Source organism: Carassius gibelio, chromosome B14, assembly GCF_023724105.1.
Source record: "Carassius gibelio isolate Cgi1373 ecotype wild population from Czech Republic chromosome B14, carGib1.2-hapl.c, whole genome shotgun sequence".
Taxonomy (NCBI): Eukaryota; Metazoa; Chordata; class Actinopteri; order Cypriniformes; family Cyprinidae; genus Carassius; species Carassius gibelio.
In genome coordinates this window covers 18,430,472-18,447,469 of record NC_068409.1, presented here as the reverse complement: position 1 = coordinate 18,447,469, position 16,998 = coordinate 18,430,472, and the positions used below count along the sequence as shown (strand labels likewise).

General features: G+C 38.4%; 1 protein-coding gene across 1 annotated transcript in view; it reads right to left on the bottom strand.

The window, feature by feature from the left end:
* Window positions 1-254: 254 nt before the first annotated feature.
* Window positions 255-16,998, bottom strand: part of LOC127971358 (peroxisome proliferator-activated receptor gamma coactivator 1-beta) — a 46,243-nt gene continuing 29,499 nt past the window's right edge. Inside the window, exons 3-12 of the mRNA XM_052574300.1 lie at window positions 16,171-16,365; window positions 12,005-12,121; window positions 9,669-10,494; window positions 8,700-8,745; window positions 8,205-8,269; window positions 7,411-7,903; window positions 6,186-6,261; window positions 5,930-6,048; window positions 5,713-5,843; window positions 255-4,423 (exon numbers count right to left, since the gene is read on the bottom strand). Coding sequence (XP_052430260.1) covers window positions 4,332-4,423; window positions 5,713-5,843; window positions 5,930-6,048; window positions 6,186-6,261; window positions 7,411-7,903; window positions 8,205-8,269; window positions 8,700-8,745; window positions 9,669-10,494; window positions 12,005-12,121; window positions 16,171-16,365 — 2,160 coding nt within the window. The 3' untranslated portion in view covers window positions 255-4,331. The remainder of the gene's footprint in view (window positions 4,424-5,712; window positions 5,844-5,929; window positions 6,049-6,185; window positions 6,262-7,410; window positions 7,904-8,204; window positions 8,270-8,699; window positions 8,746-9,668; window positions 10,495-12,004; window positions 12,122-16,170; window positions 16,366-16,998) is intronic.

Below are 16,998 nucleotides of genomic sequence, written 5' to 3'. Positions count from 1 at the left end.
TTTCAATGCAGCAACCAATCAGAGAGTTTCCAGCTGAGCCATTCTGTTTATGCAATGTGTAATGTCATGTGGAGCTTGTGGAATTAAAGAAAGTACTGCTGGGTTTGTAAAAATTCTCTTTCACAGGTTGCTATTCAGCACTTGTGCCAAGAATAGCATTGGATTCTGCGGAGGATTTAATAGCGGTTTACTGCAGCATTTATTTGTCATAAATAACAGTAATGCAGTGCATGAATGAATCACGAAGTTGAACGTTGTTCATTATGGATTTTATTTTTTGGAGGCAAAACAATGAATATATGTACTTTTTTTTTTTTTTTTTTACAGTATATGAGGATCAGTTTCTACAGTTTAATAATGTAAACAATCTCGGAAGAGAAATGTGTTCAGTTTAAAAGGAAGCCATCATCTGCTTTATACATGAATTAAAATATAATTTATGACATCAAATAATTTCCACTATATATAGATTTGAGCTAGGAAACTAGATTTTAACAATTTAAAAAATACTGAAATGCATTTGTCTCCACATTCTCAAGATGTATGAAAATCACACAATACCGAGAAATAAAAATTGAAAATAAAACCAACACCATTTCAAGACTTCCAAGCTAAGTGGCATATAAATAAAAACTCAAAACATGTAAAAAATATAAAATCTTACTAGCCGTATTTACCAAAAACTACGTTAAAAAAGAAAAATCATAACAAATTTGATAGTCATTAGATGTAAAGTCAAAAAAAGAGACAATGAAGAAAACCACGTATGCCCTTTGACTCAGATTTAGTTTCCACAAAAGACAAGGTCTTGAAGCAGCAAAACGATGTGACATGGATGTGGGATCCATTAAACGTAATGACACAAACGCTAGATTCACTTCTTGATAAAAATGATCCAAGGTTTAGCACACAATATAAACTCTCCTCAAATATATTCACTGCTGATCCAAGAGGAAAAATCTCTCCTATCTGGCAAGAGCATGTACTTTGTGAACAACAAATTGCAGGGCTATAGATGTAGTGAATTAAAAGTGACATTTTGTATGAACTAACAAAAAAGAGGAGGAAATCACATGCGCACGCTTACATACACACACACACACACACACACACACACACACACACGGCCAAGCCAAACAATCATGACATTCTTGAAATGGATTTGATGCGATACCTCTCTTCTCCTGTATCCAAACATCAAATGTACTTTTTGGTCAACTTGTCTAGCGATTGCTAAAATGAGGGCTGGAAAAATGCATTGCATTGAAGAAGGTTCCCTTTGGATTTTTTTTCTTCTTTTCTTTTTCTTTCTTTTTTTTTTTTTTTACCTTTTTTATTATTATTTTTAATTTGCATCTATACATTCTAGATTGACAGTGTTGAAATGTATTGAAGTGTTCTGAAACACTGAATAAAATGGTCTATAACAAATTATATCATCTATATAGTTATCTACACAAACACACAAATATATATATATGTATATATATAATCATATATATGTATATACCTTGTATAATATGGCTGTATTGAAAAAGGTTATTTACTTCAGTAAAGAGAGAACATTGGATTGTAAAGGAGATCAGACAGGACTGATAGCTTTGTTTTCCCCTAAGGTTTAAGGCTCTCCCTGTGAGACTGGGCTGTCTGTGTATTTTCCTAATAAAAAAAAGTCCCTTTCAGCCAGTGATTCTAAACGTCTGCCTTCTTTTCGAACCATCTGAGCCGTCTGCAACTTACAGTACAGGATCTGTTTACCCTTAAATCAACCGATCTCTTCAGTAAACCCTTCCGTTACGAGGAAGGCTTTCTTAGCCGTATTGCATCTCAATTGCATAAAAAAGAAAAACATTATTAAAAAATAACCATTTCTAAAGGGACATTTTATACAACTGTGTTTGACTTATGAAGCCATATCAAAGAAAATTCCCTTCTGGATCTCCCTGTATTGCTTAACGCTGCTTTGTCGTGTTCACCAACAACCAATCAGAGCTGCACGTTACCACATCGCTGTACAGCACATAACCATACATCTCATGTTTACACAAGACACAGTGCTATATACACATTATATACTTCTCAATATATATATATATATATATAATCATGTAAACCAGCACATCTCTCGCTTATTTAGTAGTATACATACTAAGCACAAACACTCATTCAGTTTAAGATCTTATAGGGCGAATTGGTCAAAAGCGGCTGTAATATTCAGAAGCCGAGTCCACGTAACAGCTCAGTACCGTAAAAGGGAAAGCCGAAAGGCACGTCCTGATAGGGTACTTAAACGCTGAATAAGGCGTTCTGTACTTAGTGTGCGCTCTAGTAAAAGTCGAAGGAGAATTCAGTCATGTAAACATTCAGGTTTGGGGTGTGTTTCTGGATAAAGGGGGGTAAAGAGAGGCCGCCGGCCTCCGCACACACTCGCTCACAACTGCACTAGATCCACAGGCCGTAGGTTGGAGGAGACCCCAGCAGAACAAAAGCAATGGGTCCCGGCATATAATAAGGGACGGACCCATCCCCAGACCCCGTAAAAGACACGGACGACACGCAGTTATACACTGGTACACGTTTAGACTTCAAAAAACACACACGAAAGACAAAGAGAGAAGTAGCCACAAGGTAAGAGCTAGAAAAAACCCGCAGATCTTCCCCTGTCGGAAAGGAGAGAGTAAAAAAAGAGTGTTTGAGCTTATAGAGAGAAAGAGTATGAGAGAGTGACATGTAAACAAAGCAGAGATACGACCGTATCTCTAATGAGATTGAGCTCTGGAAAGATCTTCCTCGTAGTTTACTGTCAGCTTTCTCTCAGGAGCGCTCCTTTGCGTCAACCGCCTGGATGTCTGGAAGGGCTCTGCTACTGGGACAGTCCAACCGCTCCACTGTACTGTCGAATCGAGACCGACTGGATGGGCGATACAATCACATTTGTGAAGGATACATTCTGGAAATACGTTTCCCTAAGATTGGGATTCTAATCTGGATCGGTTCGCATCGGTTCGCAAGTGTGTATTTCTGTGCCAAACGTAATGTCTGTTTTCAAACAGGTTTCCAATTGACCCTTCGTTTGACATTACTGTTGCTATGTCCGACAAGCCATGCCACTCATCACGTTCTCATGCAGTGAAAGATACATCACGGCAGAGACAGAGCAGATTACTTTTTTAAAGATATTCAAACAATAAATACAATTTCGTTGCGCTTTAATGTGACGTGACAGATCTCTGTAGTGCCTCGGTTCAAGCGGCATGTGAAGCGATCATCTCTTCCTCTTTACTAGTTATAGCATTAAATAAACATGAATGAACATTGGAAGGTATCTTGCTTTAACCGCAGAAAGATGTCAATACACACCATTTTTCAAGTTCAAATCCATCAACGATAAACGATAAACGTTAAAGTTTGTTTCGGACAAAAATTACATTATGATTGGTCAGATCAGCTGTCAATCAAATTGCCTGCAAAGGGTCAATTGGTCATCCAAAGACAAAGCCCCGCCCCTGAAATTAAACTGTTGGCTCGGTCTGGCTGCTTAAACAAACAAATAAAAAAATTTTATACATATGAGTTTACTTGAACAGTTTTTAGCTTGGATAGGAGTATTTTAACATAAAATGAGACACTTTAAGGAAGTACAGTCGGGTTTGGACTCAGTTGTGTCTGAAAGCCAGCAGCAAAAGCTCCTTCCACACCAGAAGAGGGCAAAGGTCAGACCAAAGAAGCACTACCTCGTTTGAGTGCATAGATGAAATCAAGGAAGCACTAAAATTACAAAAAGACTACTTTTTTTTTACTTATTGATCTGTAAACTCTACCTTGTAGGATTTTTTTGTTTGTCGTTTTTTTAAATCCACTTTTAATCCATTGTAACTTACACACACACACACACAGAGAGAGAGAGAGAGTTGAACATCCACGAAATTCGGCTAATACAAAGCTTGTTTATATATTTGTACGACAAAATGGTGAAAGCACCTTGCAGGTCTATGAAGAGTGACAAAGGGGTAAAAAACAAAACCAAAAAAAAGCACACGCACGTCACAACAACCGATGGAGAAGAGTGCGGTTTGCTACGAAGCCTGAGCTGCTCGCAACGTCATGAATGGCATCAAACACACGAGTAGCAGCACTTGTGTCCGGTGTCTCAGAGCTGATTCTGTTCCTTTGTAATCCTCCCGCCCCATTGTCCTCCGATCCTCAGTTAGAAGCAACAAGGTCTATTTTTTTATTCCAATGTTCAAAATGTAAACATGAAGAAGTGCCTTGGTTGAGGTTGAGGCGAGTCTCGGACGGGGCGTGACTCTGGAGGCGTGGTAAGGCGCGTGTCAGCGATGCAGGCTCCTCTGGGCCTCTTTCAGAAGAGCGTCAAAGTCCAGTGCATCATACTTGCTCTTCACCGGACCGGGACCCGCCTCATCTGAACGGCAAAACACCCACAGTTAGTTTCTTACACTAGGGCCATCTGCTAAAAGCAATTTATAGATTTTTGAAAATATTTTCTATAACAGCAAAACATAACCATGATATAATACCTATTGATGGATATTCTTTACTTATCTTATATTTTTTTGTGCACATCTCTTTAAATTCATCTCACTAAATTATGAAATGGGTTCTACAGATACGTTCTATATGTTACATTATAATATTATACATAATAAAATGCAAAAAAAATACTATAATCATGCATAGTATAGAAAGATAATCAATTCAATACTCATATAAAAAAAAATACATGCTTCCTGTATTTTTTGATTGCTCTACCAAAAACTGGAACAAAATTACCTGCGACTTGTTAAGTGTTATTTATATGCAATTATAGTAATTTTAAATTTTGAATGAGCTTTTTAATATTTTTATTGATCATCTTAATTCTAGTTTGTTTTTGTAATTTTATTGTGTGCTTTTGTAATTTTCTTTTTTTTATCATGCTTTTTTTAGTTTTGTATTTATATTAGTTTCTTTATTTCTATTAACATTTTTCATGGATTATTTGTGTTTTCCTTTAACTAGCTTTATTTTAGCTACCCGATCATTTACTAATTACTTAGCCCAGTGTCTGTTGTCTTATATTTGAGGATGGTAAATCAAACTTGTGCTGTTGTTTATGCATTTCTCAAATGACTTAAACAAATCTCAGTTTTCCTATTCAGTTTATGCATGTCGTTACTAATCTGCATAATGAGCCCCTGCATTTTGAATTTATTTCAATATTTGATGTTTGAATGATAAACATTTTTTTAAATGTGCTGGGAAGCAAAACCAATGGAGAATCACTGACCTAAACCCCAGCATCATTTATATACAAAATATATTATCATTTGACCAGCATTTTTCTCAGCTTTTTAACCAAACTTTGACATAGACAAGATATAATCTGGCTGAATTAGACGACGAGTCATATTTAAAAATGAACAAATCACCAAGCAAGCAGCTTTTTCATTGACTTCACATGTAATTTCATCCGTGGACTTGATGTAATAAGCACTGCGGCACACTGGCCTGACTATAATTAAAACTGCACCCTTCTTTTCAAGTGGGTCAACCAAGAATCAAAAAGTTTTTTTTTTTAATTTAAATGCAAATGAAGTCGAATTAGGCCGTTTATTAGCTTAGAAATTAGAAGACACCTTCCTCTGTCTTCGTCTGACTCAGAACAGAGCATCAGACGTCTGATGCAGAGACGACATTAAAGTGTTCTCTTACCCAGATCTATGTAACGCTTCTTGCCGAACCGCCGGCCAACGCTCCCCCCGCTCGGACCGAGCGAGTCCCACCTGTGCCGTGAGGTCTGGCCATCCTGAGACGGTCTCAGTGTGATCACCCCACAACGCTCCCTACACAAACACACAGAAACATCAGCGCCCCATTCTCCAACTCAGAACACGATGAGGCCAAACAACTAGACGCAAATGTAACCCACTCGTTTTTGATGACCACTTTACAGTCCTCCGGACGTCCGAAGGCCTCGAAGCGCTTACGCAGCATGGACTGAGTGACGCTGGTCGGAAGGTTGTGAATGTAGATCACTTGGCACTTGTTCTGCAAATGCACAGTGGATTAGAACAAATACACTCGATGGCACTTAAAGGAAACGAATAAGACCTCCGATGCATCTATGGCTTGGATAATTAGGTTAGTGCTGCGACTGATCAAATCGGTTAGAAAACACGACCTACCACATCATTCTCTTGTCCACACTTCGTCTTGCTTCTTTTTTCAGCTTCTTCGTGGCACGTCTCTGAGCTCTCATCGCTGAAAGAAGGAGGACAGGGCTGAGTTATTCAAGATGGCTAATAAATGGGAAAAGTGAGTGGTTAACATCCTGTGGCACTGGGATTTGTGTTGCATTTCATTCAAAGGCAGATGCACAGGAAGGATATTTCTACCTTAAGAAAAATTAACCATGCTTTTACTACAAATGAAATAAAAAAAACATGGCAACAACAAATAAACCAGGGTTTTGCTACACTAACCATAGTTCAACCACAGCATTTATAGTAAAAAGGGTAATCGATACACCAAAAAAAAACATGGTTACTTCACTTTTAGTGACTTTTAAGATCCCTGAAGTCTCAAAACCAAGGAGATATTATTTATCAAAGTTAAGAGTCTGCCATGCCCCCAAAACGCCTCGTTTAAACACGCCCCACATGTCTACGTCATTATGTTGAAATATTAGCGTAATACTGGCTAAATGGTCATGCAAAGAAATTCGGCGTGGTTTCAGTAACACAGTTAGTGTTGAAACAGTCATGTCAGGGAGATGTGTATGTATCTAGGAGAAAGCAAAAGCACTTTATTTGGCTTCCGAATGTAGATGCATCTAGGAATTTTTAAGACGTTTTACGTTTTATGGCCGACCGTTTTGTAAACCTAGGAGAGGAGGTAATTCTGTTTTGTTATTAGCTTAAGTATTACTCACATTTCACTGCTGGTAATATATATTCTCTATATAATCGTGTACGTGACCAATACAATTCTTGAATTTGCTTGTAACGGTTCAAATTCAGAGTTTTACGCGTCGCGTGTGTGTGCTTTTCTGAAAGACGAAGCTCGTGATTATGGAAAGGTGCGTTACATTTCCGACAAGTGCTTGGGGTGTTCGGCCAATCACAATGCACTGGGTCAGTTGGCCAATCAGAGACTGCGTTTGTCAGAAGGAGGGACTTTGAAGGAAACAATGTGTTTGAGAGAGGCGGGGCATAGAGGATCTACAATAATGTACAGTATTTGAAAAAAAATGTGTTTTTTGAATATTAAAGCATGTCAAAATATTCTGTTACACCAAATACACAAAATAACCATCTTTAAAAAAGCATCAGATGACCCCTTTAAGTGGCATCCTATTGCACTTTTCAATATTGCACTTTCAAATTCAACAAACCACAGAGTGTTCAGTACCTGAAGGGGAGTTCGGAGCCGGGGGAGGGGGGCGAACAGGAAACCGGGGACTGGGCGTCCAGCTCTGGGGTGGGAGATCGGACAGGTGAGGGTTGACTGGTCTGCTCTGGACCGGGCAAGGACAAAGCCACGGGGGAGTCAGCCTCAGTCCTTTGCTGGCAATTGGTTAGGAGCCTCTCCTCCTGTCCCTCCATCTCCTCCTCCTCATGCACCTCCACACGGCACATCATCCTCGTTGTCTTGCAATTCTCTCCCTGACCCAACAGGCAGTAATCATGGTCCCCGTAAGTCCGTTGCATCCCACCCTTAGAGTCTGTGTCGCCCGTTTGGCCCATGCGGCGCAGCTGGGCGTACAGCTCTGTCTGCTCTGGGAGCTTGCGTATGTGCGCCCGCCCCAGGCACGAACTCTTGGTGGTGAGCTCAGCTTTTCCGTCGGGTTTGAAGAGCTCGTCCTCCACTGGTTTATGGGGCGGTGTGGTGGGGGGAGTCAGCCCTGGAAAACACACACACATTAATCACCACCAAACACACTCAAATATCACCAAACACTTAGTCACATCGAACAAAAACATAATTAATGAAGCTTACAATAGGTAATATTTTTCAACTGCAAAATAAATATACAAAATACTCATTTAGACATGCGTTTATCTACACTATCATTATCAGACTATGCAACTTGCGAGCTAATAGCATGCGTGAGAACATATGAGGTGAATCAAGTGCTGACAGCTCACACAATGCCAAAAACAGCACGCTTATAAAAATACCCCTCGCTGAGTGTGTAATATTACCTGCTGTGCCACACAGTTCCACAGAGAGAGTCTGCTCAAAGGGCTTGTTGGCATACTGCGCATCTCTGATCAGAGAAATACAGAAAGAGATCGCATCTATTAAACTCTATTAAACTCTTGCATGAGTAAGAAAAACACAGAGAGAGAGGAAAGGATACAGTTTGCATCAGATTTACTGTTTTAGAGTTTATATTTGTCTTCTAATGACAACTGGAGCAGGGTTTGATTGATCTCAGTTGTTTTACTTCACACCACGGCTGAGCTATGCATATGCAGAGAACAACAAATGACTGTAATTGGTAGAAGAACCTCAGGGCTATTTATAGAGAAGTTTTACTGCGTGAGGCCGAGTGTTTAGTTATGTAAAAACAGCAACTCTACAAGCCTCCTCCAGGCGATTCTGAAGATGAACGGAGTCCAGCGGTGGTCTTAAAACTGTTGGCCTGGAAGTGCACCAGGAGTCAAGAATAGATTAGATATGAATGGAACACATACCCGTTGGATTTGGACACCAGCGGCAGACAGAGGCAGGAACGTTCCTCTGCAATCAGAACAACAGACAGCATCACAGTTAGAGATCTCAGCAGAGCTCACAGTTCCTAAACTGGCTCTCTGAATAGAAAAAATCATGCTTAATGCACATCACAGGCTGTTTGGTTACTGGCTTCTTAAAAGCATTATTAAATAGATGCAAAGAACTACCAAACAAAAAAGCAAATACAAATTTATAAATCTAAATTATATATATATATATATATATATCCTGTGTGTGCATTAACAGTGTGACCACAAGTTTTCTAAACATTCATATTTTAATATTCATTCACATTTAATTATTTAACTTTTCAGTCATTCAGTGATACATTTTAAATATCAATCTCAAGATGGATGAATATCAAATTTACACTTGATATAAATTATGTGCTATCAATCAATAAAAAAATTAACTACCGGTAATGTTATTAATCACATATTGATATAATATATTTTTTCACATAATTTCACATTAAATTTCTAAAATGTTGAAAAACCATAAAGATGGTATATTTTAAATATGTGTTTAATGGCATCTTTTTACTAAGTAGCCTATTATTAATGAAGGTCATTGATATTGATCAATACTGCTACTGATATCTCTATTAGATGCATTTTTCGGCGCCAGAACTGAGTTCTCTTTTGCATCTTATCATGCTTGATATCATGTTCATAATATCTACTGCAACGCTAGTGAAAGGATGCCAGGAAAAAAACTGGAAGCTGCATGTTAATAAAATCATTGCACAACTAACCAGGTAATTGTGACAGCCCTGATATAAATCTAAACTGATCTTTGGTTACATTTTAATTCAGCAACCGAATAAAGCATGAATCATGAATTACACAATGAAAAGGCAGAAGAGTGTGAGTGCTACAGTACACTTTAAGGAGTGCAGCATACTTCTATTGTGGTGTCTGGTGTCTTACCGTCACTGCAGCAGGGGTTACAGGCCTCAGACGTCTCGTGGGAGCTGCTGATATCAGCAGGAGGATGCTCGACCGCGGTCTCGTCTTCACTCGATTGCCCAACACTAGGCTCGGACCGGCTGCAGTTCACACGCACTCTCTTAGCGAATCGGCTGGGGAAGGAGGCCAGCCGGCGAGAACGCCTGACTGAAAAGGAGCTTTCTTCTGGCTCGGGGCTCTTGGGGCGCTTTGCGGCCTTCTCCAAATCTTTCAGTTCGGCTTTGGGGGAGGAAGAAAGGTCAGTGGCGAGCCGAGTCGCAGCCCCTCTGCAGTGGATATAAGGAGGGCTGTGCATTCTGTAAGGCTTGCTCACGTCAAAGGAGCTGACGTCCTCCAGCAGCTCCTTCAGCAGGGAGTGGGCCTTGATTTCCCTGCGGCGGGTGAAGGGAGCCCTCGGCTTGGTCAGAGGAGATGGTTTCTGAGGGATCACAGGGAGGCTGCGGGAGACCTGCGTGCTCTCGGGCTTGGCTTTACGCTCTCTGCGATCCCAGATGGCCTGTTTGCGTATGGGCAGGCAGTACGTGTGCATGTATTTGATGAGCTCCACCACAGAGTGCAGTTCTTTCTCTGAGGAGAACTGGGGCTTCACCGGCTCGACGCACATCACGCTCTCGCCTTCGCTGCTGGACGACTCCTCCTCTTCCTCCTCCGAGTCACTGTCCTCTTCATCTTCCTCCTCTTCCTCGGTCTCCTGCACGGTGGTGAGGTGGCGGTGGAGTTCAGTGTAAAGACGAGCGGAGGGCCTCGCCGGCCGTGGCTTGCGCTCCTGTGTGCTTGATCTGTCCTTCTGTGGAGGGAGAAAGAGATGTTTCATTTGATCTTTTGATATTAAACACAACTGAAATGTAATAAAGCAATAAGGCTCAAGAGGTTGTGCATTACTTGATTTTATCATGCTGCTATTCGCAGCGTGAAGCGGAGCGGTAAAATCACTGTTACACAAAAAGTCAAGTGAATTACTGCTTTTATGAAAAGCTGTCAACAGCAATATTGTAAAGCACATAAATAAGAGAAATAATCATTTAAAATGTACACTACTATTCAAAGCTTTGAGTTTAGTAGGATTAATATTTCCATTCAGCAAGGACACCTTAAATATATATATATATACACAATATTTACATGCATGTGTTTGTATTGACTGTATATATAAATTAATACACAGTATACACACATATATTATGTAAACAAACACTTGTTTTGGACGCGATTAATGGCGATTAATCATTTGACAGCACAATCAGAATCAGCATATTATAATGATTTCTGAAAGATCACTGGAGTAATGATGTTGAAAATTCAGCTTTGCATCACATAAATACATATATTGTAATATATTTTAAAATATATGAATGCAAAAATTTATATTTTAAGCTAAATATACTAATATTTTATAATATTATTGTTTTTATTTGATCACATAATAGTTGAGGACATCTTTCAAAACCAAAGAAAAGTGTTTGAATTTTGAATGACATTTTTTTAAATATAAATTACACATGCATACATAATTTCACACTGTTTATACATTTTAATGTATTTTTGGTATACTGACTTTATTACAGAAGTATATATTACACATTCAATTATTAAAATAAAACAAAATATTAAAATAATATAAAAATACGACTATTTCAAAAAAAAAAAATTTTACAAAATAAAAATAAACTGCATGTGCCAAAACTGTTTAATCACTATAATGACAGAAGTAATAAATGCAAAATAGCCCGTTTGAAACGGTTCTAACATTAATGGCATTCTTCAGCGTTACGTAGTGAGCTATCTTTTCTGCCGCCCTTATGAAACGAGCAAACATGCGAGGCACGCAGCCCAGCTGAACCCCTGGAGTCTATTTCAGAGTGCACTTCGCTCTAAGGTTACTGTGACGAATGTGCCATGGTTAGTTGCAAGATATTCTCTCGGTAACTGAAGAACTGCTTGTTCTTTTAAGTAATCTCAAACCCAGTGAGCATTGCCCTTTAGGCTGTGGCTGTGCTATGACAGATGGCTGCATCAACTCTAATGCGACAGCGGCCTTAGCCGAAGCAGAGCGAGTGAATGAAGAACCACAGGCTTCACAGGCTTCCAAACTTTGAAGCACAAATCCTCAGTGTGGTTTCTAAAGGCTGGCATAAGATAATTAGGAATACACCGCAGAGTAAACGGGTAGTGAACAGCATTCGTGCCAACACCGAGGTAGTTCAATCAATTTCCTATTACAGCGAGTCTCCTTTGCCTTCTTACATCAGATGTTTTGAGTTTAAACCACAGTCATGACGGCTGGAACTTCTTCTCACCTTTAACACGGGTCTCACGGGTTTGACGTGTTGGCTCCTGCTGCTATGGCGATGCACGTCTTTGTGCACTTCGAGGCCCGCAGGCACATTAGGGGGCGACAACAGGAGCTTTTTCAGCTGTGGAGGGAATGAGAGGCGAGGGGTTAGAATTTGATGACACACGGTGCATTTTAAATTGCACACAAAAACAAGAAAGGTTTGCATTTTGCAGTTCTGTGCTGTAGCCACTGTAAGAACAAGATGTTCAAGTTACTGGAAAATCTGAAATACAAGTCCTAAATGACCAGCGCAACCAGAGAAAGCAAAGTAAGAAGCAGCACAGCGTTGCTGAGTCCCTTAAGCGATTGTTAATGTGCCAACTTGGCAGGTCTGTCCACGTCTCTCAGTGTCTATTGAGGAAACTGGAGGGGCGCTGAGGGTCTCAGCTTCTGTGTACCAAACCGGTTTAGCATGCACTGGCCATCTATGTCATGAAAACATGTGCTCTGCCGTCCCTGTTCCTGCTTCTTCAATGCACCCCTTGTTTTGCACACAGACTGGCCTCATTATGGGGTTGAGGTGTAACTGCGGCCATCGCCAGGAGAGGGGGCTCTCAGCTCTTACACCCGGACTAAACTCAAGGAGGAAGCTTCATCTATTTATTTTACTTTTTTATTTTTTTAGGAGGAAGCTTAATTACACTGGAACAATTCCATTGTTACTGAATCATCTAACAGTGAAATGCATCTGTCTACACTTTCAGGAAAGATTGCTAAAAGATTAAATAAATGACAGTAACTTTATTACCCATGTTTTGTAACTTTATTTTTATTTTATTTTATTTTTTTACATTAGTTACTGAAATGGTTAACATGAAATAGCCATAACAATGCTCTCATAGAATGCATTATTCTTGATGAATTTTAATTTTTTAAAATATATACTACCATTCAAAAGTCTGTGATCTGTAATATTTCTTATTAACCCATCGGGCTCATCAACGCTATATTTATTTGTTAAAAAAAATTGCATTAAAATTGTACAATATTATTGCAATTTATATTATAATACATAACATGTAATTTATTCCTGTCATGGCAAAGCTTTATTACTCTTCAGTGTCACACAATCCTTCATAGATCAACAGACTTTGAACAGTAGTGTATAAGTAGTGTATAAATAATACATGTTTTCACTTTAAGTTGTATATATTAATATTAATGTATTAATATTAATGTGGTGAACAAACATTCACTAATAATGAACCATAGTATGTTAACGTTAATGTATTAATAATTATTACATTTCATAATAAACACATAGTGTGTGATGCTTTGATTAGAACATTTTTCCATGTTGCATGAATATAAATGATAGTTTTCATGGAAAAACAACTAACCTTTAACAGGTTGTATTACTGGTATTTTCAGTCATAAAAGTAGTCTTATTCTCAGATGGATACACATTATTTCCATCAATTCAAGAATGATCTATCCCTCCTTCAGACATCTCTCTTGTATAATTTGGTGCTACACCCTGTAAATTAGCCTTTTTTGGTATCTCTGAGGCAATGATTATCTCAGTAATCAGATGGAGGCCTTTCATCGGCGCCAAACAATGCCATCCTAGAACAATGTGAAGGTATTGAGTGAAATGTAAGACAGTCATTACTGTAAGTACTACTAGTCTCTATGGTAAAATTCTCCAAACGCACATGACAAGCTGGAAAGACAGCTATAGTACAATAAAGGCCATGCACAACCAATTGTTCAGGAAGAAGAAGAAAGTAAAAATGAAAAGCTGTCCAACAGGTAATAACTGTTATAACTGGTTTCACGTACACGTACACAGATGAAATTGTTTGGGTCTGTGAGCTGAGAGGGACAGATAACAAACACATCAAACTTGTTCCAGGAAGTGTCTTAAGAAAGAGATGAGAGTTGAGTCCTCTCATAAAAAGGTTGGAAAATAAAGCAAAGAGAGATGCTGTTGAAGTCCATTTCATGACCTGAAGGGAATCAAAGATCTGGGAAGTAGATCCCTTAAAAAAGTACCATGGTATTACCAGGTTTTTGGACATTATCTTGATGGTAATGCCATGGGATTCTTTGAAGTACACTACTGTTCAAAAGTTTGGTTAAGGTTGGTGAGATTTCTTTAACTGTTGTTTTTTAAATAAGTCTCTCAGGCTACGCTCACATGACAACGATGTAGTCAAAAATGGAAAAGTTTTTCCAAACGTTTTAAGCGATTTACGTTTAAACATATCCGCGAAAAATGGCCACTCCAGGCCAGTAGTTGGCGCTATCACTTTGTTAGTAAACAGTACCTGTAGGCAAGTGATGATTATATGTGACCCTGGACCACAAAACCAGTCTTATGTGTATTGAGTTTTTAGGCATCTCAATAAATATTAGGTTTATTAGGATCGGACAATATTTGGCCGAGATACAACTATTCAAAAATCTGGAATCTGAGAGTGCCAAAAAAATCGAAATGCTGAAAAAATCTAATTCTGCATATTACTTATCAAAAATTAACTTTTGTTATATTTACGGTAGGAAATTTACTAAATATCTTAATGGAACATGATCTTTACTTAATATCCTAATGATTTTTGGCATAAAAGAAAAATGGATCATTTTTACCCATATAATGTTTTTTTTGGCTGTTACTACAAATATACCCGAGACTTAACACAGGGTCATGTATGTTGTATATGATGCATCTCTGCTGTTGGTGGTAATATTGGTAAAGTAAATCCACAGGTTGCTGAAGAAGCGTTAGCAAACTCTTGAGCAGCAACAGCAATAGCATGTACTCAGCCATTGTTTTGTATGTTTGTTCGCACTTGCCTTTACAATCGACACGTACTGCGCACATCTACACACCTAAAACGTACTATGCACATGCATGACGCATGTCATTTTCAAAAACTTGCACTTTGAAACTCGTTTTCAAAAATATGCTTTGTTTCAGTCCCCAAAACGCCATTGTCAATTAAACGAACAGGCAAAATGTATAAAACGTTTAACATTTTTGTCTGTAAACGTGTAAATGACCACTTAGGCCCACAAAAGTCACATTTATTTGATACAGTAAAAAGATAATACTGCAAAATATTATTACAATTTAAAACATGCTTTCCATTTTAAAATAGGGATGTAACGATGCATCCCCGAGCTGGGTGAAAATCGCACAAAATATGTGACACTTCAAGTCACATTTTCAAGATGTTAAACGAATCGTGATATAAGGGTTTATATGAATGTGTCTCTGAGGGAACTGACTGTCCTTACACCAGAACAGATGCTATTTTCTTTTCACCTAGCCTCTGTATAATGCATAATAAAGTAGTATTTAAATATGGAACCAAAGGAACGCAGACCATTATTTTTTTAATTCGAAATTATATAATTGAATTTTAATCAAAAACTGTTCATGGTGCATGTATGCAGCATAATTTCTTTGGACCATCATTAAAATGCAGTGCTTATCCTTAATTTTAAATGAAAAGTGTACAGAAAAGACTTGGTTTATACGAAGAGATTTCTTTTATTTGTATTATTTATTTATTTAATTCGGGAGTTGTTTTAAAATTATAATTTAAGTTTTGTTATTTGACATATCAATTTCACATAGGAGTGTTCAGCATTTTGTCTGAGAAACAATAAAAGGGCACCTTCTCAATAATAATTTGAAAAAAAATTCACAAAAATTGCTTTGTGAATCGTGTCGTATTGTTAGTCGAGTGTATCACTGCATCCCTATTTTAAAATGTAAATTATTCCTGCGATGGCACAAATCTTTCTGACCCTCAGTTTTGAATGGTAGTGTACAATTTCAATATCATGGTATTCATACACTGCCATAGAATAATGTCAAAGTACCATGTTATTGCCATTAGAAACTATCACAATACCATGGTATCGCCACGGTACTTTCTTATAAGGCTCAGAAAAAGATAAGAGTAATGGGACATGTGGAAAAAATAAAAGTTCATAAAAATGGTGTCCACGTTGCACATCCCTGCCTGTGAAGAGGATTCTTGTTAGAACGGTTGCTTAAAAAGAAACAAAAAGCCCAAAATGAGAAAAATTCAGACCTGAGTTGCCTATCATACCCATGCTGTGGGGTAGTCAGAGGCCCATCCAAATCCACCTTAAACAGGAAGGAAGGGTTCTTACTAGAGATGGGTCTTCTGTCTCTGGGCTCAATGAGCCAAGGAGGGGCTCACTGTCCAAAGGGAGGTCATCTTCCTCCTCCTCGCCCTCCTCAGGGTCGCCCCCCAGTGAAGGGAACACAGACAGACCCCCGACTCCGTCCTCAACAATGCCGTCCAGGCTGTCTGTGAGGGCAGCGAGCAGTGCCGCATTTTCTTCCTGAAACAACCAGAAAGAAATGAAGGCAAGTGGTCTGCAAAGCAAAGATAATGAAAACCTACACTTACACAGCTTGCATATGTCTAGTGTAAGACTTTTTTAACACATAAACAGTGGAGAATGACAGAAGTTATTCATAAAAAAAAAAAAAAAAATCTAAATTTAAACAGTTGCAGGCCAGACTCGAATCTCCAACACCCACATAAGCACCATGGCTCAAAATATCATCAGAATGTGCATTCATCTCTATGCCATGGCTTTAACGAGCACTTAAATTAAATTTTACACCATTATAATTTAGTAAACGGTTCACTGAACTAGACTTTAATTCACCAAAAAATGAACATTTGGTCATAATTTACTCACCTTTCATCTTTGAAACAAACAAAAGTATATATTCTAATAGTCTTAATAATCTAACATTGTCTAGCCATTAAAAGTCCATGCAATCAAACTTTCACAAATCAAAATGAACAAAAAATACACATAGATCACATCAAATATGATTAATTGAAACTCGAACCTGCTTGTTTGAGTGAGAAAAAAATGATGTTTATTTTGACATAAATCAAGCATGTTTGAGCTTCCATGTACCATATTTGATGTGCTCTATGTATGTATATTAGATCAATG